The sequence below is a fragment of the Notamacropus eugenii genome, chromosome 2 (genome assembly GCF_028372415.1).
Source record: "Notamacropus eugenii isolate mMacEug1 chromosome 2, mMacEug1.pri_v2, whole genome shotgun sequence".
Taxonomy (NCBI): Eukaryota; Metazoa; Chordata; class Mammalia; order Diprotodontia; family Macropodidae; genus Notamacropus; species Notamacropus eugenii.
The window spans coordinates 353710510-353736066 of record NC_092873.1 but is presented as its reverse complement, the minus strand read 5'-3'; the positions used below and the strand labels follow the sequence as shown (position 1 = coordinate 353736066).

Genomic DNA, 25557 nt, shown 5'->3' with positions numbered 1-25557 from the left:
AGTGATCCAGCCCAACTTTATGCCATATATAGAAATGCTGTGTATAACAAATAGTTGTTCTTCTTTTGCTTGAGTGCATCCAATGATGGAAAACTCAGTGTTTGACCAGATAGACTTTTCAGTTTTTGGAAACCTATCCCATATTGAATTCAGATTTTGTTTTATAAAACCCTCTGAAGCTGCAAAAATTAAAACTAATCCTTTTTTTTAAAAAAACGTGCCTTCAGATATTTATAGACAGTTATAGAATTTCTTATTTTCCTTTTCACTCGATTAATAGCTCCAGCTCTTTCAACTGTCCCTTCCACAGCTTAATTTTCAGATCATCATCTTGATCTTCCTCTTAAAAATAATAGTGCACTTTTCAGTATCTGTCTTTAAATTTGCATACAGAACTGAACATAGTACTCTTCTGGTTGTTGTTGTGACCAGTGCAGAATGGAGTGTGTGACTTATTTTAAACAGTACCTTGTTCTGGATGTTCTACTTCTTTTGGTACAGCCGTGTCACACTCTTGACTCCTAATCCTTTTGAAATCGTTATGCCAGTTCTTTTCATCCTATGATATGTAAGCAACCCAAATTTTTTTTAATCCACGTGCAGGATTTTGCATTGAGTCCTATTAAATTTCATCACATTAGTTTTGGCCCATTGTTTTAGCCTTCCCAGATCTCTTTTTAATCTTAATTTTACCATCCAGTGTATTATCTATTCCTGCTAGCTTGTTCACAAATTTGATAGCTTGCAGTCTATGTTTTGTCCATGTCATTGATAAAATGTTGATCAAGGTAGAACTGAGGCCAGAGCCTAGTATCATACTACTAAAGAGCCTCTCTCAGGTATACGTCAGCATACTTTGAATTTGGTCATTTAGTGAGCTCTATAAATGCACCTAATTTTATTTTATCCGGCCCATATTTTTTCATTTTGTCCACAAAGATAGAATGAGAGATTTTACCAAAAGCCTTTCTGAAATCTAGATTTATTGTGTATACTGTTACCAGTTCATTCCTTTCATCTACTTTTTATTGTCTTTTGAAATAGAAGGAAATAAAGTCAATTTGGCATGTTTTGTTCTTGGACCAACCGATTCCTTGCTCCTTCTTTCTTTTTCTATGTATTGTGTGTATGATCTGATTAATTTATCCATTCCAGAATTTTATTGTTCATCTATATCAGGGAACATAGTTTTGGGGACCCTTCCAACTCAGTTTCTGTGATTCTGTCACTTGGTATGTGGTTTCTGGAATCTCCCCTTTCCCCCATTTGGAGAATTAGTGTAGCCATCTGGGATAACATTTAAATCCTCAAACTTTTGTCCTTTTTATTGCCAAGCCTAGAGGCCTGTATTGGGCTACCCGAGTCTTTCTTACCTCACCTCCCGAGGTCTTCGGCTGGCCACGCCGGATGCACATATGAGAGAAAGGACGTTCCAGAGTCAAACAGGGGTTGAGCTTTATTACAGGGTTTCGGTTACAAGTGCAGGGAGTCTTCTTTCTTAGGACGAAGAGGGGGAGATTTCCTAAGAAGGCTAAGCTTAAGGGATTGGAAGTAGAAGTACAAGCGGGGAGAGAGGGGGAGGGGAGAGAGGAAAGAAAAGAAGCGGAGCCCTACTTTTCTCTTTGGCTCCACACGTGCTAAAAGAGAGCTTTCTGGCTTCCTCAATCCTACTTAATCTTCAGCCACACAGTTTGCATCTCAATACCGTGCTGTTAGGTAACTAGTGTGCTCCAATCCGGGACGACCTCGAGGGCAGGGAGACTCCACTCATCAGGTATCTCCGGGGGAGAGGCGGAAATGCCCGAGCTAGCCGAGCTAGCTCAGTCTGACCTTCTCGAACCCCCGCTGTTCATGGAGGGCCTCGTAAGACTCTAAGATTTAGAAGTCCTACTTTTACCTGCCCGAGACTGTCCACACGGAATTGAGCTTCCAGTCCCAACATTTTATACTTACAGAGAGTGGGGGGGGGGGGGGGGGGGGGGGCACAGCAAAATTCAATTAAAGTAACTAGAATACAAACATACACATGAGTAAGCTATTTCCCAACTTTATGAGGTGAATCAGTCTTTCAGGGAATTAGGATATCAGTAGATTGTTCTTTTGTACTAATGATATTCTGGAAACCTAAGAAATAGATAAACCCCTTTAACTGAGCCTTTTACTCATCTGCACATAGAATTAGGCCTTTGATTATGAAAATAAATCCCGTTTCCTCAAAGCGTCTTTTTTTTGTCATTGTCTTGCTTAGGAGAGGATTGTCCCCAGTGGATGGTTCCTATAACAATTTCTACCAGTGATGAGCCTAATGAAGCCAAACTGAAAATTTTGATGGACAAACCAGAAATGAGTGTGGTTTTGAAAAACGTTAAACTAGACCAGTGGGTAAAGGTTAGTTCTATTTGTGGCACTTTTATTCTGTTTAGTAGACCTTTACTTTCTGGCTCCAGATAGACCTGTTTCCTTTCTTTTCTCTAATTCTTCGAGTCCTGTAAACTGATTTTGCCATGTATTCGTTTGACTTGAACCAAAAATTTTCTTCTAAAAAAGATCTCACATAATACAACCTATATTGTTTTGCAAGTCCAGGCACGACAAATCAAATGGTCCCATCGGCAAATCCAGGAACAGCTTTTGAATTGAACTGTGAACAGCTTTTTGTATATCCCCATAGCAACCACAGCTTAACTAAAGTCCATCCTGTGAAGAAAGAGTGCTGTTTTTTGTTATTTTTTAGGCTGTAGTTTTGCTCTTAAGTGTTTCTGCCAAATCTATCCATATCTATGAATGGAAAAAGTGCCTCATTTAGTTTTTGCAAATACTTTTTTTGTTTCCAAGATGTTAACTTTTATTTATGGACAGCTTCTACCATCTAATAGGTAGTATGTTAGGAGAATCAAGATTGATTATGTCAGGGTTTTGCTTTTCTGACTCCTTAATTGTCATGCAGTATTGAAGCTAATTTCATAACAAAAATAAAAGAACTGTATTTAGGATCAGTATTGTATAAAATGATGTAGAGAGAATGAGAATCTGTATCCCTGTAGAACATGTTTTTGGGGTACCATGTGGATTATTCTTCTCATTGAGGGATGGATTTGGCCTTGTTGAGAGTGGAATAGTTACTATGTAATTTCTGAGGTTAAAAGTAGTAGTTCATCTATCCTCAGCCTTATGGCTCAAAAATCTCAGTTACAAGTAGAGATCCCTATTTTCTTCTTTCCTCCCTTCCGGTGCTAGCATGTGGAAGTGGTGGTAGGACAATTGGTATTCTGTATTTGGAACAAATAACAAAGTAAACTGTCATTTTTTGTCTTGGTTGAGGCCATGACTGTGTCACCTCTGTCTTAAAGATAGTTTTGCCATTTGTTAGCATGTGACTTTAGGCAAAGCACAGTTTGAGCTACTTCAATCTAATAAGAACAGAAGGCAAGGGAAGGTGTTAGACTGCTTTTAAGCTCTAACATTCTATAAAGTATTCATCTTACAGTTCAGTAGGGCTCCATTGGATTATGTCAGGTAATTTTGATCAGAAGGATATAATGCCATATCATTCATAACCTTAAACAAAAGTGAAATTAGGGATTATCTAGTAAATTATACCTTAAGTAGGACTTCTTAACCCTTTTGTATCATAACTTGTTGAAACCTATGGACTCTCTCAGAATGTTATAAAATATGTCAGTAACAAAGCAAACCAATTACATTTTAAAATGAAGATGTATTTTTTTCCCTATCCAAGTTCACAGACCTCTCTGAAAATTATCTGTGGACCTCAAGTTAGGAACTACTGATCTAGAGAATTCCCCTTTAATCCCAGTAAATCTCCATAATACAGGAGAAAAGAGGACCTTAGGGCAGAGAAATGTTACTGGAGATTATTCCTAAAAGTTCTCTAACCTTTTTGGAAGTAAAGTATTTCCTTACCACTGGGTGCAGTAAATCACTTGAGGCAGTTACAGTTTTGCAAGCATGGCTTGTCATCTTAAGGAGACAATAACCTCAGCGAAGTATTTGAAATTAGCAGCATTGTAGTCTTAGTTAACTCAGACATTTAACACTATTTACAATGACTGAAATTTGAAATTCTCTCCATAGGATCATAGAGAGCTAGAAATGACCTTGGGGGTTATTGAGTCTAATAACCCTTTTGTTTTATATACAAAGAAAATGAGGCTTAAGAAATTTATAGACTGGTTCAGGGTCAAACAGCCAGTATGTCAGAGGCACAATTAGAAATCAGGTCTTCTGGGCTCCAAAGCTGGCCCCCACCCACTCTTCCATGCTACTACTACCTTTCCGTATGAATGTGAAATTTCTAGGGCTAAAAGTTGGCTTGGCAACAAATGGAACTTTATATCTTACTCTTTATATGTGTATACATAAGCGTGCATGCATGCATATATGTGTTGGGTATTTTATTTTTACTTTTTTTTCTAGTTAAACCTAGGAACAGTTGGATTTTATCGGACTCAATACAGTTCTGCTATGTTGGAGAGTTTATTGCCAGGAATACGAGACCTTTCTCTACCCCCTGTGGACCGACTGGGGCTTCAGAATGATCTCTTTTCTTTGGTGAGTACCTCCTTTTTTATGATATGACAGACTTTGTTGGTTGAGGACTTCGGCTCTTATTAGAATATTTGACTAATAATGTACTTATAGTTCAAAGGACTTGAGTCTTCCTAAAGGTGGTTATGGCTTTCAGGTGTCACTTAATTAGTGTAATACAACTGAACTTGCACAGTTCCCTCAGTAACAATTCTTTGTCATCAATCTAAACTAGTATTCTGCAGTTGTGTTTAGTTGTTTCCTTGTAGAGTCTCCTCTGCCCAAGGTTTAAATTTTTTCATTTTTATAGAAAATCTATTTGAATAGATGAATAGTCTTTCCTACTGAGATTTTAAAAATGCTTTATTCAGAATTGCTTACTAAATAAAAGTTATAGCTCTTACTTATGGGAATCTTAGGCTGTTTTCCCTTAAAAATGCTTTGATTTTTTTCAAGCCCCACACCACATAACATTTGAATTTGTGAGATATTTAATTTAATAGTCAAACATGTGTTAGATAATTTCTGGTTGCTTTTGACAGTCTGGATAATTCTGGATACCTGTAATAATTATTAGGCTCAGCATGAAGTTTGCTTTAATTTGAATCTTGAGATTTCCCTACCTCCTGCTGATATAACTGGTTTTGGATTCCTGTTTTGTATAAATGTAGATTAGCATTGAAGCCCAAAACCTCAAATCTGCTGATTGCAGTGACAGATTCATCCTTTCAAGAGAATAGGCTCTTTGTGCAGTTGACTGCTAGAATAGAAATTGGGTTTTTCCTAATTCTGCTTGTCAGTACACAGAAGAGTTTGAAAGAATTCTGAATGCTTTAGTGCCCTTCAGTCAACTTTCTTCTCAATTTTGTAAAGAACAGGGTAAAATTGACACAGTTTGGATGGCCCAACTTTGAAAGAGCCTCTGTTAAAAAGTAAAGGCCCCAGAAACTTAATAGAATCAAGAAACTGATAAGTTTTCTTTCATCCTAAATAGTTAGAATAGTTTTGCTTATTTTATTAGAACATTGTCTATCCTACTATAGTAGGATTTTTATCCTAACAAGTACTCTTCTGAACTTAGGTTGTGTCATTTACTTCAGATTCCAGAGATAGACATTTTGCAAGAATAATGGTGAACTTGTTTGTGTATCTATGTGTTATAATACTGTTTGGAGGTTAGATTAATTTTAATTTTTTCTCTCCCAGGCTCGAGCTGGAATCATTAGCACCGTAGATGTTCTAAAAGTCATGGAGGCTTTTGTGAATGAGCCCAATTATACTGTCTGGAGTGACCTGAGCTGTAACCTGGGGATTCTCTCAACTCTCTTGTCCCACACAGACTTCTATGAGGAAATCCAGCTATTTGTGAAAGATGTCTTTTCACCTATAGGAGAGAGGCTGGGCTGGGATCCTAAACCTGGAGAGGGTAAGGGGATGTATACTTACATATTTCAGAATTAAGATTGGTCAGTTGATATAGTGACATTAATGTAGTTTTTAAACCCTGAATGATATTAATCAGTTTTTAATAAGTTGAAAGTTCCTATTGATGCATTCGTATCATTCTTCTCCTTGAAAGTTACGTGGAGCCTGATAGATGGGATTGTCTATCTGTTGTCTAAATTACCTGCTAAATGCAATGTGTAAAAGACAGAGATCCATAGATCCATAGCCATATCTGAAATATATGCTTATTTTAATGCCACCAATTCCAATTAGGCCCTGATAAGCAGAAGATCATTATCTTGGTTCACATAATTCCTTTGAACTTTTATCTGTCTTCCTATAAACTGTTGCTGCTTAGGAGGTAAAAATAAAAATGCTGGTGTTTCTATTGGATTGACTTTTTTTTATTGTATGCTGTTGACTAGGGAACTAATGTTTTACAGTTGTAAACATTAACTTTTTATAAATAATAGTAATATTACTTGAAATTTAATGTTATGATAGAATGAATCATGACATGGTCTGATTAATTTTACAGTTGAGTGAGAGGATAGACTAGAGTGAAGAAAGAGAAGGACATCTAGTTTGTGAGGTCTATAAGCAGCAGAGATGGATGCAAGATTAGAGGTTAGGACTGGATGAGTAGATTTGATAATCAGCATAGAGAGGATAATTGAGTTTATGGGAACTGTTAGATCATTAAGTGAAGTAGTATAGAGGTAGGGCCTGTAGAACTTCTTAAACTTTTTCCACAACAACCCCTTCTAGCCTTTCAGCTGCATTTGTTGGCATTGCGTGGCCTGTTGACATGCTCAGTGCAAAGTACATGCGCTTTGTCTTCAGAAAGAAACCAAGGTTGCAGTGAAGTTGTTCGATGCAACATGGGCAAGCGCTGCCTGAAACACCTCAGATTCATTATGTGTTTGATTTCTAATAAATTTTTTTGTCATTGAGGTTCAGAAATGTTTTACTGTTGCCAAATTTTTCATGACACCCTCCCTCCCATAAGGTTTATAGTTTAAGAAGCACTGGATAGAGGGAGAAGAAAAGAGGTCCTAGGACAGAGTCCTGTGAGACATCTATAGTTAATGGGTATGACCTGGATAATCCAGCAAAGGAGACAGAAGGAGTGGTCAAATAGGTAGGAGAGTGGTATCCCAAAAACCTAGAGAGAAGGGCATATCAAGGAAAAGAGGGCAATGCGTAGTGTCTTACAGTACAGTTAGGCTGCAGAGCAGTCCAGAAGGATGAGGATTGAGAAAGGCCACTAAATTTGACATTTAACAGATCATTGCTGAGTTTGGAAACGTCAGTTTTCATTCAGTTCTGAAGTCAGAAGCCAGACAATAAAGAGTTAGGAAGAGAGTAATAGGAAAGGAAATGGAGGAAGCTATTGTAGGTAGCATTCTCAAGGTGTTTAGCCACAAAGGGCATGAGAGATATGGGATAATAGTTAACAGGGATGGGCTTAACATGTGCAGGGTTTTTGAAGATGAGTAAGACATAGGCATGTTTGTGGCAGTGGGGAAGCAGATAGTAGATATGAAGGGATTGCAGATAAGTGAGAGAATGGGATGATAGAATAGGGAGTCTATTGGAGAAGTTGGGATGAAACTTTTACATGTAGAAGCATTAGCCTTGGCAAGGAGAAGGGCAAACTCTTCACATGAAAAGGTTAAGGAGGAGAGAGTGGCAGAAGGCATCAGAGTAATAGGAGATGAGGAGGTGGAGGAAGGAAGAAAAGGGAGGTCTTGGTGAATGGCCTCAGTTTTTTCAGTAAAATATTAGACTTCTCAGCTGAGAGGGTGGGGTCAGGTCAAGCCATGGAGGATTAAAAGAGGGTTGAAAAGTTTGGAAGAGCTGCTGGGGTGAGTGGGAAAGTAAGTTGATTGATTGCCTGTCAGCAGTTAGGACCTAGTTGAGGTTATGCAACATAAAAGGGACCCAGTGAACCCAGTCATAAGCAGTTCCCTGGTTTTCTACATCTTTGTTGAGCAGTGTGTGTATAGGAGTGAGGGTAGCAGATGGTGAGAATGATCGGCCAGGGAAAAAATGAGTGATATGATAAGAGGAGGTGGTACTCAGTAAGTCAGTGTAGAGTTGAACTGGGTCCCCGAAGGGTCAAAATCAGGAAAGGAAGAAACTGTGGCTAGTGCAGAGGTGATGGCCTGGAAAAGAACCAAGGGGTTGAAGAAGTGGAGATCCTGGCATGGTTTAGTATTGGAAGGCAGAAGAGGTGGAAAGCCAGTCAATTGTGATGGAAAAAGGACTTTCAGAATTTGTGGACATATGGAGGTGTTATATTTGTGAGTGATAGCAACATCAAGGGTATGATCATCTTCATGGCTAAGGTTGGGGGAAGAGTAGGCTATGAGAAATGAGAACACAGAGGAACTGAGGTTAGGATGTTTGAGAGGGCATCAGTGTCTATGTTCAAGTGCCCTAGTACGAGGGGAGAGTTGAGGAGGATAGAAAGATTGTAAACCAGGTACTGAACTCATTGAGGAAAGAAAGGGAATATTCTGCAGACAAGAGCTACTAGGATTTTGATTGGGTGATAGATGTGGATTGTAAATGAAGGAGATCCTCTTCAAGGAGAAGAGATTACTGAATAATGGTGATGGAGGCAGCTAGGTGGCCCAGTAGATAGAGCACTAGACTCATCTTCATGAGTGCAGATATGACCCTGGGCAAGTTACTTAACCCTGTTTGCCTCAGTTCCTCCTCTGTAAAATGAACTCGAGAAGGAAACGGCAAACTTCCTCAGTATTGCTGCAAAGAAATGGACTCATGAAGATCCAGACATGACTGAAATGACTGAATAACAACAAGTTGATGGAGAAGAACCTGGAAGTGGTAGTGGAGAGTAAATATTCCAATTCCCCCACCTCTGCCAATGAGCCATTCCTGGGAAGTGTGGCTAGGGAGGCTGTGTCATTATGAGAAGGGAGCCAGAAGAGGACAAGAGTGAGAAAGGGAAATTTTAAAGATGAAAACAATTTTGTTGCCAATGGAGTATGCATTCCAGAAGGCACCATGGAAGGGTATGGGTAGTGTTTGTTTGGGACTTTGGGAGGATTAATTGAGGGGGAGATTAAAAAGAAATTGGGGAAGTGGGGTTGAGGAATGAGTTTTTGCTGATGACCTGCAAGCATTCAGAATCGCTGGAATCTCAGGAACTGGGATCTTCCAAAGATATTTTCTTGTCGCTATCAATATTAGGCATATTATACCATTTTAAAATGATGATAAGCAAAAGCCTTATTTCCTGAATCAGAGAGCTTCTTTTTGCTATGTCATAAAACCATTCTCTACTCCTTCAATATTGTGGAAATAGTATGAAGTTCAAGTGGCTACAGATTTAAGAGAATCCTATTTAACTAGTCATAATTTTTTCTCATTCCTCCATAGGTCATTTAGATGCGCTCCTGAGGGGTTTGGTTCTGGGAAAACTAGGAAAATCAGGACATAAGCCAACGTTAGAAGAAGCACGTCGTCGGTTTAAGGACCATGTGGATGGGAAACAGATTCTTTCTGCTGATCTAAGAAGTCCTGTATGTTCCTCTATTACATTATTTAAATTACTTGAGTACTCTGTCCCACAAATTTAAATCATTTGATTTAAAATTTCTTTCTTTCCTTTTCAGTAGCTAAAGTTGACCCATGTCACATCAAGTCAGCAAACATTTATTAAGTGCTTACTATATGCCAGGGACTGTGCTGTGTGTTGAGGATTAAAAAAGGGGGTGAGGGGGAGCCAGTTCCTGCTCTTAAGGGGCTAGCTCATAGGCTAATGGGGACACAATATGCAAATAGCCACGTGTAGACAAGATATGCAAATGAAGATAATCTCAGAAAGAAGGCAGTAAGGTTGGCAAGGAGTGAGAAAGGCTTCTTACATTAGGTGGGACTTTAGTTAAAACTAGAAGGAAGCCAGGAGGCAGAAATGAAGAGGGTGGAGTGAAAAGGCTCAGATTTCAGGATTTGGTATGTCATTTGTGAGGAACAGTGTCATTCATTGCAGAGTTCATAGAGGGGAATAAGGTGTATAAAGGTAAGAAGGGGCTCAATTATGAAAAGGTTTTAAATGCCAAACAGAATTATATTTGATCCTGGAAGTGATTAGGAGCAACTGTGGTTTATCGAATAGGAGGCTGTGCTTAAGGAAGATCACTGTGGTGGCCGAGTGGAGGATGAGTGACTGTGGGGAAGAGACTTGAGACAATCAGCCAGACAGTGCAGTAGTCTAGGTGTGTGGTCATGAAGGCCTCTACCAGGGTGGTGGCAGAGTAGAGAAAGAGGTAAAATTGGCAAGCTTCAGCAGCAGATGGGATGTGGGAGATGTGAGGAGTCAAGCATGAAACAGAGGTTGTTCCTTCCTGTAGGATGTGAGCTTGAAGGCAGGGACTGTTTTTGCCCCTCTTTTTTTCATAAGTGTTTAATAAATGGTTGACTGACTGTAAATAGCAGCTACACAGAACCTTTTAATTTTTTGACATGTTTACTATGTCTGAGAATATCTGAAAGTGAAAGTTATACTTAACCAAATTTTCTCTTTGATTGTTAACTTTTAGGTATATCTGACTGTTTTGAAGCATGGTGATAGCACTACCTTAGACATAATGCTAAAGGTGAGTACATGTGGAAGCAGGTTCACATTCCTGACTACTTTTAATCAATTGCTAGTAATTGGCAAGGGACATATCGCCAACAGAGAATAATCTTCCAATAAAAAGACAATGAGAGAATAGTACTGTTGTTGTTTAGTCAGTTTAGTCATGTCTGACTCTGTGATCCCATTTGGGGTTTTCTTGGCAGAGATACTTGAGTGGTTTGCGTTTCCTTCTCCAGCTTATTTGACTGATGTGGAAACTGAGGCAAAGAGGGTTAAATGACTTGCCTCGAGGTCAAGTGTCTGAGGTCAGATTTGAACTCAGATCTTCCTGACTCCAGGCACAGAGCTCTATCCACTACACCACCTAGCTGTATATCATAAATGATTTAATAAAGATTATTTTTTTTTTTACTTCTTGGCAGTTTTATTGTCTCTATAAAATTTGTCTCTATAAATGGCACTATAATGTAGGAAAAAGAACCCTGGACTTGGAAATAGGAAGCCCCAGTTCAGATTTTGTCTTTGATACTTGATATATTGTGGGATCATTGCCAAATCACCTTATCTTTCTAAGTCCATTTCCTTCTCTCAGATGGGGATAGTAATATTTGTATTTCCTAAATTCTTGTGTGGTTGTGAGGCAGCATTTTTGTTAGTTTTGTTATTATAATTAAAACAGTTATGAATAATAAGTTAATGTTAATAAACAATTCAAAATTGAAATCCTTTGGGTTCCTAAGTTTCAGCTCCAAGTTTATGAAAAGTCATTAACATAATTACATTTGAAGTTTCTTCACAAAGATAAGCTGTTCTTTCTAGTGAAGAAGATATAGTTTCTGTGTATTTTATAAATAATTTGATGACTTGAAATTTTGGTATAAGTGAGGACCACATGAATCACATGAACGTTTGCATTTCATATCAGCTATCAAAACTCTTGTCTACTTTAAAGAGTACTGAGAGAAGCTTTGACTAAAAACTTTTTAAAAATTGCATGTTCTTATTTCTCTTTGCAGAGACTATAATGCATACAATAATTAGAACAAATGGTGAAAATTACTTGGTTCTGTTCGCAAAGTTTATTAGTCATATTATCCAAGTACCTAGCTCAAATAAATAATTTCTATTGCTACCTTTGGTGGCAGAATGAGGCTTATTTTCTCTTGGTGATACAGGAGTAAGGGGGATGGAGGAACCAGCTGTGCTATAATTATCTTGAAGTTTAGTGTAGAGGTGCCATCTAGTGGGCTAGCATCCATGGTTTCTACTTAGATCAGAAAAAGGGGTATTATAAGTCAAAATTCTAGCAGTGAATTATTTTGTAAAATCAATGGGGGCTATTTGTTGTTTAGTGCTAATTACTGAAGTTTTTGTTGTATTTCATTAGAGCATAGTCTGTGTAGCAGTGCCTAGAGGCAATTAATAACCGTACTCTTACTCCTTCTAGCTTCATAAAGAAGCAGATATGCAAGAAGAAAAGAATAGAATTGAACGAGTCCTGGGGGCCACTTCACCACCTGAACTAATTCAAAAAGTCCTCACCTTTGCACTTTCAGTAAGTTAACTGGAAAATTGCTTTCGAAGCTAGCTGTAGTCTGCTGACCTGATTCAGGTGTCTCTGATTTGGCCTTCTGATCATCAGCTTTATTATTTGAAGACTTCCTTCTCAGGGAAGGTTTCCTTCTCCAGGGGACTCAGTGCTTGCTATTAGTCATGCCCTTCCCTTGCCCTACAAGAATCTTGCACTGCTGAGCCCTTGGCGTTTTTATAAATTATCTGGTTTGTTGCACTGTTTTTCATGCCCCATCTTCATGTCCAATAGGGTTCTCTTTTCCTAACTTTTCTCAAGATAAGTTGAGTGGCTTCATTTAGATCACAGATCTTAGAGGTCATAGAACTTAGAGGTCATGGTAAAACTGAGGTCCAGAGATTTGCCTAAAAGTCACACAGTATCTGAGACAGGTCTTAAATCCAAGTCTTTCCTGACTACAAATCCATCTGTCTTTCCATTATACCACGTAGTCATTTACCTAAATAATGGTAACTTTGGAGATTACTGTTCACCTAGCCACTTATTCTACCTAAGTATTACCTTACAGCGAGTTTAGAAAGACTAAACCCTTGATTTCTTTAATTTTTTTCCAGGAAGAGGTACGTCCACAGGATACTGTGTCTGTTATTGGTGGGGTAGCTGGAGGTAGCAAGCAGGGGAGGAAAGCTGCTTGGAAATTTATAAAAGACAACTGGGAAGAACTTTATAATCGCTACCAAGGAGGATTCTTAATATCAAGACTAATAAAGGTACATAAGATCATTTATGTTTATTATTAAGATACCTCCACAATGTATAGGCAAAATTCAATCCATGTTCTCTAGGAGCTTATATTCTAAACATACAAAGGAGACCATTCTTATTTTTAAAAAGTGACTTATTTTTGTTCAAAGTGAAATACCACACACAACACACACAACCTCCAGCCCCCCAGTTCTCATATTAAGGCATTGGGAGTTAGTAAAATTTGTTTTTAGACATGTAGAAATTTGTTTCTGACTTCTTTTACCAATTAAATGTGAAACATTCTTCTTTGAAGTGGGTTAAATTTAAAACACTGTGCATGCTTTTATCCCTTTTCAGCTCTCAGTTGAAGGATTTGCAATTGATAAAATGGCTGGAGAAGTTAAGGTAAGAATACTATTTGAAATTTAACTTTTTTAGCATGAAAAATTTCTCTTTAATAGTTCTTGCTAAGTTGTTGTCTTAGCTAGGTCTGACATTTCATTGACATTATCAGGTTTAGATTATTTCAGGCATCTACATGTTTCTTGTTTCTTATCTAAAGAAAAGATGACATTGGTCAACCTGGATTGTCTGTTTTCAAGAAAACTTAAGAGATAGCGTTATCTTTTCTGGACACTCAATTGGAAAATGGCTAAAATCCTATTTAGATATAACAGTACACTTACTGAGGATTGTCTTAGATGCCTTTCTGGGTTTATAAGCAAGATGCTGCCTCTGTAATGTGGACTGTGCACCTGGGGATTTTGACATATTTGTTGTAGACCCAAATTGATCATTGTGTCTTTCATTGCTTGGCTACTTAATCACTGAATATTTTTAAAATCTGGGTTTTGCTTTAGCCTTTTTGGGTAACTGCAAAGTGTCAAAAAGTAGAGTTTTGATTCACATTGTAAGTCCAAAGAGACCTTCCCCCATAATTGTTAGTTTTTAAGATCACCTGGAGTAGTATCCACTCCCAGAAGGCATCATACATAGAATGTAATTTGTGTGTAACTTAGATGTAGGAATTAACCTACAGTGCTCCCATTTTCCTTAATATCTCCTTTCACTGGGTAAATCTAAGACAAACTAACATTTGAATGGAATTTGAATAGAAGGAATGTGATTACAAGTTTTCATGTAATATATTTTCTCTCACTTCTCCCCCCCCTTTTTTTCCTTTTTACTGTTTATAACAGTTCCTTAGGCTTTCTTGACTATCTTGATTTATATGCAGTCTTGAAAATTATAGGAACTACTGTTGACAGAAGTTTCCTATAGCTACTAGTAGTGGGAAATCAGTGATGTGTAAGCTCCATTTCCATACATCTTTCTGGTCAAATGTACATGTAACAGTTGGGCTTTATGCTCTTCCAAAGTGCATTTAACCTTTTGGGGTTGTCTGCTTCAACCTCAGTGTCGTCATGTATGTCACGTCTAACTACTTTTGAGGCTCTTGTTTCTCATTTTCTGCTCTTAGCAAACTGGATGTTTATACCTACAAAAATATTTTAAATACTTCAGCAAACAATTTCGGTATTTAGAAACAAACTTCTCCTGTCTATCAGACAACATTAAACTTGGAATCATAAGTATAAATCTGAGCCTGATTGTGATTCCTGGCTCTGTCACTGTACAGCCTTGGACAAATCACTTAGCCTCACCCAGATTTCCTCAGTTGTTAAACGAAAAGATTGGACTGGATGATCTCTTTCTTCCAGCTCTAAAACTGTGGTCCTAAAATCTGAGAATCTGAAGATTTTTAGGCCTGATAGCTATATAAGAAAACTGTCTGAAGGACATGTTTGTTTTAGTTAACTAGGTAACTAACTTGCCTCTGGAGGAGAAAGTTTTTCCAGAATGCTAGTTTGACTCTCTTAGGATATTCTGCATCTTATCACTGGAACCCCAGCTAAAGTAAAGAATCTTACCCTGTTGCTATGTTTGCTATTCAATAGTTGCCTTGTTTTACATACAAAGAGCTGCATTTGGTGGAAAATAGTGTTTCTCCTGAATCACATTGCAAAATATAGAAAGAAAAATACTGCAGAATGACCAGTACTAAATTAGTAGTATCTAGGGCTCCTTGAAAGAAAAATACAAACAGAATTCAAGCTTTCTTGTCATTTACAAACTAACACTCCTATAGGATATCATAAAGAAAGTGAGCTTAAGAAAAAGAGAATTAGTTTTTTCTTACTGCTATTTTGCATAAACTTTATTTGAGAAGAATTGATCTTAAAATTTCTGAATGGTTTCCTTACATTTTCTTAGCCTTGTGGTGTGGAATGAAGTAGCTAAAAAATGGATGAAGATTCTTGTAGTAATTTCTTATTAGTAAGTCTTGTGACAATTTTGCAAGCTAGCTAAATTTTTTCCTCCATAACATTATTTAAAATGTTGCTTTCTTCCTCTGAATTCAAATGCTCATTAAGCATGACATAAACACCCATATTCTGGGTTGTTTTGCAACAGGCTTTCTTCGAGAGCCACCCAGCTCCCTCTGCAGAGCGTACCATCCAGCAGTGCTGTGAAAATATCCTGCTGAACGCTGCGTGGCTGAAACGAGATGCCGAAAGTATCCATCAGTACCTCCTGGAGCGAAAGGCCTCTCAACCCACAGTGTGAACCCCCAAGCATGCAACCACTGTTGTCCTGCTGCCTCTTGGCAAGGAGAAGGTGGAGCTACCCTACAGCTGATTCATATGCCAAGAATTTGGAGTCTTTTCTCAAACCAATGGGGGTTGAACAATGAATGTAGTTAACTGGTTCCTGCTCACACTCCAGAATTAAATTCTATTAAAAAAAGGAAAAAATCAATTCAGCAAAAAAAAAAAAAATGTAAATATGATAGTAATAAAATAGAGCATAATGAAACTGTGAAACTTCCTGAAGCCTTGTCAGTGGTTAAAAGGATTTAACACTTCTCCTATGATGTTAATGGCAGATGTTCTGTTTGTAAAACCCTACAAAAGGAAATTTGAGAGGCTTCTGGGTCAAGAAGAATTTGTGAAGTGTCTCGGGCAGGAATGGGTTAACGCCTCTACAAACAGCCTATGAGCCAAGGGTAGTGTGCATTTGGGGAACGGTTAATATGAAAGGCAGATAGCTGGTATATAGTCTGAGTCTGTGCATAATTCCGAGTGTGTTTTTTTGGGGGGGGGTGGGGTAGAAGGATGATAATCTGGGAGATTTATTTTCCTGCATAACGCAATCAGAACCAAGGATAGTAGTCTCTCTCTGCCTCCTTCCCTTCTGTGTGACCTCTTGGCAAACAAAACAAAACACCCAATTCTCCCTCCTTCTTGGTCCTACCTCTTGGTGTCCTTCTCAGAGGTAAAGGAATAATAAGGAAACATCTTTAATAGCCACATTAAATAAGAGAAACTGATTCACATTTTCTTTTCTTTTTAAGGTGATTTTTTTCCCTCTTTTTTTTTTTTTTGTTTTTTTGCAAGAGTCCTAAATTGCATGCAAATGCAGCAGTAAAACTATAAAGGGTTTCATTTGGGTCTTCTGGAGGGATTTGTTCTACAGAAAATGCTATTATTTGTCTGACAGATCCAGCTATTGTACCTCTTCATGGCCAAAATGGCATTAGCTTGTCCTGGTTAATTGTTGTGCATGTGTGAAGTGGATGATAACTGATTGCAAGAGCTGAACTGTATCTTAGTGATAACTGGTAAAAGTAAGAGTATAAATCTCTTGCCACCCTTTGTTCTATCAACAATATATTCTACTAACAAGACCTCACCCATCTAATCCAGTGGGGTTTTATGGGGATTTTTTTTGGTTTGGGGTTTTTTTTTTTAAGCCCTTCTTCCCTTTCCTGCCCCCCACCCACTGTTTTTTGTTAACAGGAATTCATATTTGGTGTGGCTTAACTATTTCAGAAGGTCATCAGATTAACTGTCAGACTGCTTCCCTGAAACATTTTTTGTGCTATTGTTTTAAAAAAATAATAATAAAAAAACTGTTGGCGTTAATAAAAATGTCAATGTGAAATTGAGACCTTGATTTTTTTTTCTGTTCACTGAGCAAGGAACTTAAAGGACCCTACAACTTTTCCTAGATACCATCATTCAGGCAGAATAGTACTTGAATTCAACTTCTTCTGAAAAAGGGGGGAAAAGTCAGATTACAAGGTGATTTTTTTTGATTCTTGGAAAAGCTGATACTTTAAGCCCTGAAACCTAAGTGGAGGATCCTAATAGAATTAGGTTTGGGAATAAAGGATCTTCAGACTGCAAAGCAACCTTCCCAGAAGTTAGCTCCAACGAGTGGAAAGAGGACCAAATTAATGCCAGAGGGTCTGGGTTTGAGGTAGATCTTTGTTTTGTCTGTTACATCACTTCTCTGGGCCTTCACTCTCTGATCCCCACTGGTAAAAATAAGGGACTGGTCTCTGCTTCCTAAAATGCCACTAACTTCTCAGTGCTGTGAAATCATGTACGTGGGACACAAGCACATCAGTTTGACCCAAAGGAAATCAAGTACCAGGCCTAAAAAGACAAACGGCCAAGGTCCTGTGGGTGAAGTTTTCAGTGGGAATGAGCAAATGGGCCTAACTGCAGGTTAAAGTTAACTTGTAGATAATGGTGAGCCAGCTGTAAATAGAGGGGAGTGGGAAAGATATGACTGAGAATAATCTTGAAGCCTGGATGGACTGTATCACATTGCATAGTTACCAAAGGTTTCGCAGGTTCCTATATTTTAAATCTTTTTATTAGTTGTGTCAACCCAATGATTAGAAAAGGTTTCTTAATTTCTATTCCTGTTTCCTCCTACAAAATAAAAGGGTTATGCTTTCTTAGTGATCTTGAAGGGCCCCTCCAGCATAAGCATTTTATAACTGGAAGTAAAACAAGACTTGTTAAGACTTGGGATAAGGCTTCAGGGTAACTCTATAACACCTTCAGCATCATTTTATCATTGCAAGGAAAACAGACCAAAAAAAAATTAGCTTCCTAAAGAAAATAGATTCCTGGAACAATCAAATTTGCAGGTGCTGATTTTAGGGTGACCAAGATCAGTTTTCATTAGATTTTCTTTTTTAATTTACAAACATTTATTTTCTCTTCCTACACCCTCCAGGGAAAAAAAATAACCTTGTAACATGTACACAGTGAAACAAAACAAATTCCCACATTGACTGTCCAAAAGTGTATGGACAAGATTACTTATTGCTGGACTTAATTTTTAAAGAATGCAGACAGGGTTTAATTAGGGAGAGGGGGAAGGAGTCAGATTATCTAAAGCTTTAATCTGAGTGAGGAACAGAAGATATAAAATCACCTTAGAATTATTTGTTTGACCTTGGAATGTGATTTTATATTTTACACATAGGGTGTATGATTTGAGAATGTATGTCAGAGCAGATAATAAGGCCACATTGTGAAGAAGTTAGAACACAGGAGGAACTGAAAAATAATCCCAGTATCCCTAGCATGCCACCTGCTCAACACTTCATTGCAGTTGACTCTATCTTTAGAATATACTGCTCATTTCAAAACAGCAGAATAATAACCTAAGCAGATTTGTCTTTTCTTTCACCAACAGGCAAAGTGATTTATTTGTGGAGGAAAGAGGGAGCTTCAAAGAGATTTTGTACTGGAGTGTGGCCTTCATGTAAAGTGAGAGTTAATATAAACCCTGTCTTCAAAAAAATAGTTCAATTATTTTATTCTTTTATTCCCTCCAAAAACCAAACAAAAGTTGCCTCTCTTTCCTACTTTACTATTTGTTGATATGAGCTCTCACTCACACACAAACCCCACCCCAACCCTCCACCCCTGTCTGTTGTCCAGATGTTGGTTCTACCTCCACAAATCTGCATCCTTTCCTCCTCTAGATTTACCCTGCCACCTCCTAGTTCAGGCCTTTATCACCTTTCACCTACATTAGTATAGTCACTTATTCTAAGGTCATCTTGCTCTGTTGTAGTAATTCTGTAATTAGGATTTATGTGCTGTTTTGAGGTTTACAAAAGTTCTTTACATATATTATTTTCATTTTTTACCTCATTTCCAAGATAATCTTCCTAATGTATGAAACAAAGCATCACATTTCCTTGCTCATAAGCTTTTAGTGGTTCACTGTTGCTTACCGGATAAGGCACAAACTTCTCAGCTTGGCATTTAAGGCCTTTCATAATCTGACTTCTAAGTATCTTTTCAGCTTTATTTTACATCTCTGCACTCCCTCCTCACTGGTTAACTTCGATATTTGTTCTACCTTCTCCTGGCCCCTGTGCATTTGTATAAGCTTTTTCCCCATTCCTAGGATATACCACTTCACTATCTTTGGTCAGTCTCCTCCAAGAATCCTTCCCAATTGAAAGGGATTTCTTCTTTCCCTACTTTCCCTAGAGCACTTTGACTTTGTAAAGGTTAGATATCTATCTATTATTGTAGTTCTAACTTTCATGGTAATTATTTGTATACATAGTGTGTCTCCTTTGTAAGATTGTAAGTTTTCTTTGTACACTCGTTGCCAAGCATCACTTCATAAATGTTTATTGAACAGGATAGGTTGTTAATAATGTGAAATAACAAGATCCCAAATAATCAGCGAGCTGGTAGTGTTCTCAATAAACTTGAAAGCAAGGGTTGCCATTGATAATCTGGCAATGGGCAGGCATTCATTGAAGCATAGGGTTGGGGCCAGAAAGAGGCCTTAAATGTTACCAGTCTTGCCCCTCATTTTATAGATGGTAGGTAATCAAGTCTCAGCCTTAACTGCTCTAGCCAAGATCAGTAATGAGGTGGCTTCACAGGCTCCATAACTTTTTTTTTTTTTTTGCAAGGCAATCATCTCTATCCACTGTACCACCCAGCTGCCCTACTCCATACCTTTTTAAAAGTGACTTGTTTACAATCACCACCACCTGAGAATGGAGGCAGGACTCCTGATTTCAAAGCCTGTGCTCACACCTGTAGATCATGCTGCCTTTTCTTTTCTCCCACTAAAAATGAAGAGCTCTGAGTTCAATAGGAACAAATGCAATTTCCCCGTGTCTAATGTGTTTCTATAAGCTTTCCAATTAAGTACACACAAAAATTGATATATATCACAATGTGAATCAGAAGACATGGATTGTTAGTTCTTGGTCTGCCACTAAGAGAATCAAGTGTGATCTTGAGCAAGTCATTTCTGTCTTGGACTGGGGTTCCTCATCTGTAAAATTAGAGATTGGACTAGATGATCTCCAAAGCAGTCTGACTTCCCAGTTGCTGATCTGTAGAGCAGTTATATTCTAGACCACAGAAAATTTTTACTGCTCCACAAAACTTACTGCCAAAGGTCTTTTTTTTTAAAAACCTAGAAACTCAACTTTACTCCTCCCGCCTCTTCTTCCTTCCTGAATTCTACTTTTTCCACCCCTGACTCTTCTTCAGACCCCAGCCTCTGAGACTGTTACTGATGTGTTGATACCAGAGACCCCAGGGTAGAAGGGTTATAAAAATAAAAGTGAGGCAGAGCACTGTGGTATGAAATTTAGATATTTTACTAGCCCTCATTAGTGTTGGGAGTGCATCCCACTTCTGTACTCTTTCTTTCTCTAACATTTACAAAGGTAGTATGACACAGTGAACGGAATAAAATGTTTGGTACATATCTGACACTATGTAATCATAGCCTCTCTGGGCCTCAGACAATTCTCAAAGCTTGTAGGAAGAGTGGAATGGAGGGTATTCCAAATTGCCATACACAAAAAAGGTACTAGTGATCCATCTACCTGAGTAGAATGTTCTCTTGATTTTTTTTTTCTGGTATTGAGTTTACATTGTACAGAGCTAACCACAATGTCTTATTTGTTCCCCTTCATAACCAAAGCCACATATTTCTAGTATGTGTTAGGTTGCAGTCTGTGACCCTGAGAAACTAACTAGCCTGTACAAGGATCATTAACTCCATGTGCTAGGTTAATTTTTCCCAACTCAACTTTTTATTGATTACAGATCAGATATGTTAATTTTCTACTAATGATGCCTCTGGAGCCTCAACAAGACAAGATCTTTGCCTTCAAGCAGCTTACATTTAAATAGGGAAATAAGACACCAACACATAGTTATAATACAGAATATCTCATGGTGAATATATTACGGAATTAAAAAGCAAAGTATTCTGTGAAACAAAGGCACACGGACTTAGAGACTGGGAACTGAACATTGGTTCCATGTGCAGGTGTGCCTTATTCCCTTCTATTTTGTGAAGAGACTCTCAGCTGGCTTGAGTTGAGCTCTGCTCCCAAAGACCCCATCACCACAATTCTCATCTGTTGCTGGGCTCTCAGAACTATTAAGAGATCCTGACCTAGAATCATTAGAAAATCTGCACTGAAACTGTCCCACATCCACCAGAGAAGCAGAGCCTCAGGGTGCTAGTGTTACTGAGAATTGAGATTGAGAATTAAATGTTTCACATTAAGTATGTGCTCTGGGTGTGCCTTAAATCTTGAGATTGGTTGGTGCTGAGAATAAATTTAGTCTGTTCTGAGAGACCCAAACACCAGGTACTGACCCAGATGCTGAGACAAAACCACATCCCACTTACACTTATTCCCTTACCTCTGTATCTCCAGCTTCCTAGTGTTTAGAGTTCTCACAGAAATTTAGTATCATTGCTCAGCCATCAAAGTATCTAAAAGGGTGGAAAGCCCTGATGAAATGTTTCTTCCTTTTCCCTTCCATCTTACGGCAGGCATACTTACAGCTCCTTTGTTCTTCCCTTGTACTTATGATTTCATTTCATTTCTGGTAAGATGAAAATTATCTCCCTTCGGGAGGCAGAGCCACGGTGGTGGAGTAGAGAAACCCTCAACCAAGCTCTCCGCAATTCCTCTCCAAACAAATATAAAATAATACCTTAGACGGAATTTATGAATGGCAGAACCAACAAAAGGTCAGATGAAACAATTCCCCAGGAACATAGCACAAGCCTTGCCATGGGGACAGTTGCATGCAGCAGCAGTTTTGGGAACTCAGCCCACAAATGTGTAACAGGAGTGGGGATCTGAACAATTTCAGGAGACTGTTTGCTGGTGCTGGGTTGAGGATCCTCTTGCATTGCCTATGTGCAGCTCCAGCTCACAGAGGCAAAAGGAGCAATAGCCCTTGAGGCCACAGAGGAACAAGGGTCCAGGTCATTTCAGGGCAGAGAGGAATGCATGTGGTTGCTTATGGAGGAGAAGGAACCCTAGTATCAGTTCTAAGAAGGTACCACTAGCAATTGCAACTGCAGAACAGCAAGGAACTTGGTTAGAATTCCAGGGCCGTGAGGAGTGCTAACACTGATGGCTACATGGGAATAATATCCCTTCCTGGGGGCCCAGAGCACGGGCCAGGAGAACAGTGACCACAACGCTCCTTAGATTATACCACCTTGGAAGCACTGGAAATCTACAGACCCCCTAGAGCTAGCTCTGAAAACAGCAAGAAAGTCCTGAAACTTGGAAAAGTGATCCTTCCACCTCAGGGAGTAGAACCCAACTTTACAATAGAGTTATAAATCAAGAAATAGGCTGGAAAATGGGCAAATAGCAATAAAAAATAACCATAACAAGTTGCTTTGGTGATAGGGAAGATTAAGACTCAACCCCAGAAGAAGACGATGTCAAAGCAGCTAATCCCTCAAAGAAAAAGAATTCTTGGAAGAGCTCAAAAACGATTTTAAATTAAATTTAAAAATTAAATGAGAGGTAGAGGAACATTGGGAAAAGAAATTAGAGTGACAAGAAATTTATGAAAAGAGTCAACAGCTTGGTAAGAGGCACAAAAAATACTAAAGAAAATAGCATCTTGAAAAATAGCCTTGTCCAAATAATAAAAGAGGTACAAAAATTCATTAATGAGAACTCCTTAAAAAGCAGAATTGGCCAGATGGAAAAAGGTATAAAAAAAAATTGAAGAAAATAATTCCCTAAAAATCAGAATTAGGCAAGTGGAAGTTAATAACTCCATTAGACACCAAGAAACGAAAATTAAAATAATGAAAAAAATAGAAGAAAATTGAAATACCTCATTGGAAAAACAACTGATCTGGAAAACAGATTGAGAAGAGATAATTTAAGAATTTTTGGACTAAAAGCCATGATGAAAGAAAGAACCTAGACAGCATATTTTAAGAAATTATAAGTATCTTAGATCCACAGGGTAAAATACAAATTGAAAGAATACGCTGATCACCTTCTGAAAGAGACTGCAAAATAAAAACTCCCAGGAATATTACAGTCAAATTCCAGAGCTCATAGGTAAAAGAGGAAATACTTCAAGTAGCCAGAAAGAAACAATTCAGATATTGTGGAGCCACAGTCAGGGTCATACAAGATTTAGCAGCTTACACATTTAAGTATTAGAGGACTTGGAATATGATGTTTTGGAAGGCAAAGGAGCCAGGATTACAACCAAGATTAACCTATCCAGAAAAACTGGGTATAATCCTTTAGGGGCAAAAATAGACATTGAATGAAATAGAAGACTTTTAAGCATTCCTGATAAAAAGACCAGAACTGAATAGAAAATTTGACTTTCAAATCTAAGACTCAAGAGAAGCATAAAAAAGTAAACATGAAAGGGAAATCATAAAGGAATCAGTAAAGTTAAGATGCTTATATTCATATATGGGAAGATGATAGATAGATGATAGATGATAAACATTTTCACATTATTAAGGTCCTTAGAAGGAGTATACATAGGTGGAGTCAAGGTGGCAGAATAATAGCACACACTTTCTAGAGCACTGTCCCCGAGCCCAGCCAAATATCTATGAAAAAATGACTCTAAACAAATTCTGGAGTTGCAGAACCCACTGAATGACCAAATGAAAAAAATCTCCAGCCCAAGATAACCAGGAAGTCAACAGGAACTGTCTGTCATACAGAGTTAGGAGCAGAGTATAGTCCAGTGTAGGCCACACCAGCACAGACCAGACCTGAGCAGGCCTTGGGGGGACTGAATCTCACATACCTGTGACAGTTTCCAGACTTCACAATCCCAAAACACCAAGGATAAATTGTAAGGTCAGTGGAAAAAACCTGTGGAATTTGTAGAATGGTCAGGCCCCAACCCCAGGGAGGTGGGGGGGAGGGGCAGAGGAACCCCCACAGCCACAGCAGCAGGGGCAGCTGCAGCCACTGTTTCTGGAGCTCTAGGCCCACGAAAAGTTCAAAAATCAAGTAAATGGCTGGGGAAATGAGCAAAAACAGAAAAAAGAATCAGATTATGGAATCTTACTTTAGTGACAAGGAAGACCAGAATATGCAAACAGAAGACAACAAAGTCAAAGCTCCTCCATCCAAAGCCTCCAACAAAAATATGAATTGGTCTCAGATCATGGAAAAGCTCAAAAAGGATTTTGAAAATCAAGTAAGAGAAGTAGAGCAAATATTGGGAAGACAAATGAGAGTGATGCAAGAAAATCATGAAAAATAAATCAACTGCTTGCTAAAGGAGACCACAAAAATGCTGAAGAAAATAGCACTGAAAAAAATAGAGTAACCCAAATGACAAAAAAGATCCAAAAAGCCAATATGGAAAAGAATGCCCTGAAAAGCAGAATTGGCCAGATGGAAAAGGAGATCCAAAAGCTCACTGAAGAAAATTATTCCTTAAAGATTAGAGTGGAGCAGATGGAAGCTAATGACTTTATGAGAAATCAACAAATTATAAAACAAAACAAAAGGAATAAAAAAATAGCAGACAATGTGAAATATCTCACCGGAAAAACAACTGACCTGAAAAATAGATCCAGGAGAGACAATTTAAAAATTATGGGACTACCTGAAAGCCATGATCAAAAAAAGAGCTTAGACATCATCTTTCAAGAAATTATCAAGGAAAACTGCCCTGATATTCTAGAACCAGAGGGTAAAATAGATATAAAAAGAATCTACCAATCACTTCCTAGGAATATTGTAGCCGAATTCCAGAGCTCCCAGGTCAAGGAGAAAATATTGCAAGCAGCCAGAAAGAAACAATTCAAGTATTGTGGAAATACAATCAGGATAACACAAGATCTAGCAGCTTCTACATTAAGGGTTTGCAAGACTTGGAATATGATATTCCAGAGGTCAGAGGAGCTAAGATTAAAGCCAAGAATCACCTACTCAGCAAAACTGAGTATAATACTTCAGGGGAAAAAATGGTCATTCAATGAAATAGAAGACTTTTAAGTATTCTTGATGAAAAGACCAGAGCTGAATAGAAAATTTAACTTTCAAATACAAGAATCAAAAGAAGCATGAAAAGGTAAACAGGAAAGAGAAATCACAAGGGATTTACTAAAGTTGAATTATTTACATTCCTACATGGAAAGATAATATTTGTAACTCTTGAGACTTTTCCTAGTATTAGGGTTGTTGGAGGGATTATATCCCACATAGAGAGCACAGAGTGAGTTGAATAGGAAGGGATGATATCTAAAAAAATAATTAAGGGATGAGAGAGGAATATTTTGGAAGGAGAAAGGGAGAAATGGAATGGGGCAAATTCTCACATACAAGAGGCAAGAAAAAGCTTTTTCAATGGAGGGGGTTAGAGAGGGAAGGTTGAGAGGAAAAAAGTGAACCTAACTCTCATACCATTTCACCTAAGGAGGGAATAACATACACACTCAATTTGTTATGAAAATTTATCTTATACTACAGGAAAGTAGGGGGAAGGGGATAAGT

At 38.2% G+C, this 25557-nt stretch overlaps 1 protein-coding gene across 4 annotated transcripts in view; it reads left to right on the top strand.

The window, feature by feature from the left end:
• Positions 1-16896, top strand: part of NPEPPS (aminopeptidase puromycin sensitive) — a 119622-nt gene extending 102726 nt beyond the window's left edge. For all 4 annotated transcript variants that reach the window (XM_072646216.1, XM_072646215.1, XM_072646214.1 and 1 more), the window contains 9 exons: positions 2249-2388; positions 4438-4572; positions 5755-5974; positions 9406-9548; positions 10569-10625; positions 12057-12164; positions 12755-12910; positions 13245-13292; positions 15363-16896. In XM_072646216.1, coding sequence (XP_072502317.1) covers positions 2249-2388; positions 4438-4572; positions 5755-5974; positions 9406-9548; positions 10569-10625; positions 12057-12164; positions 12755-12910; positions 13245-13292; positions 15363-15515 — 1160 coding nt within the window. In that variant the 3' untranslated portion in view covers positions 15516-16896. The remainder of the gene's footprint in view (positions 1-2248; positions 2389-4437; positions 4573-5754; positions 5975-9405; positions 9549-10568; positions 10626-12056; positions 12165-12754; positions 12911-13244; positions 13293-15362) is intronic.
• The last annotated feature ends 8661 nt before the right edge of the window (positions 16897-25557 follow it).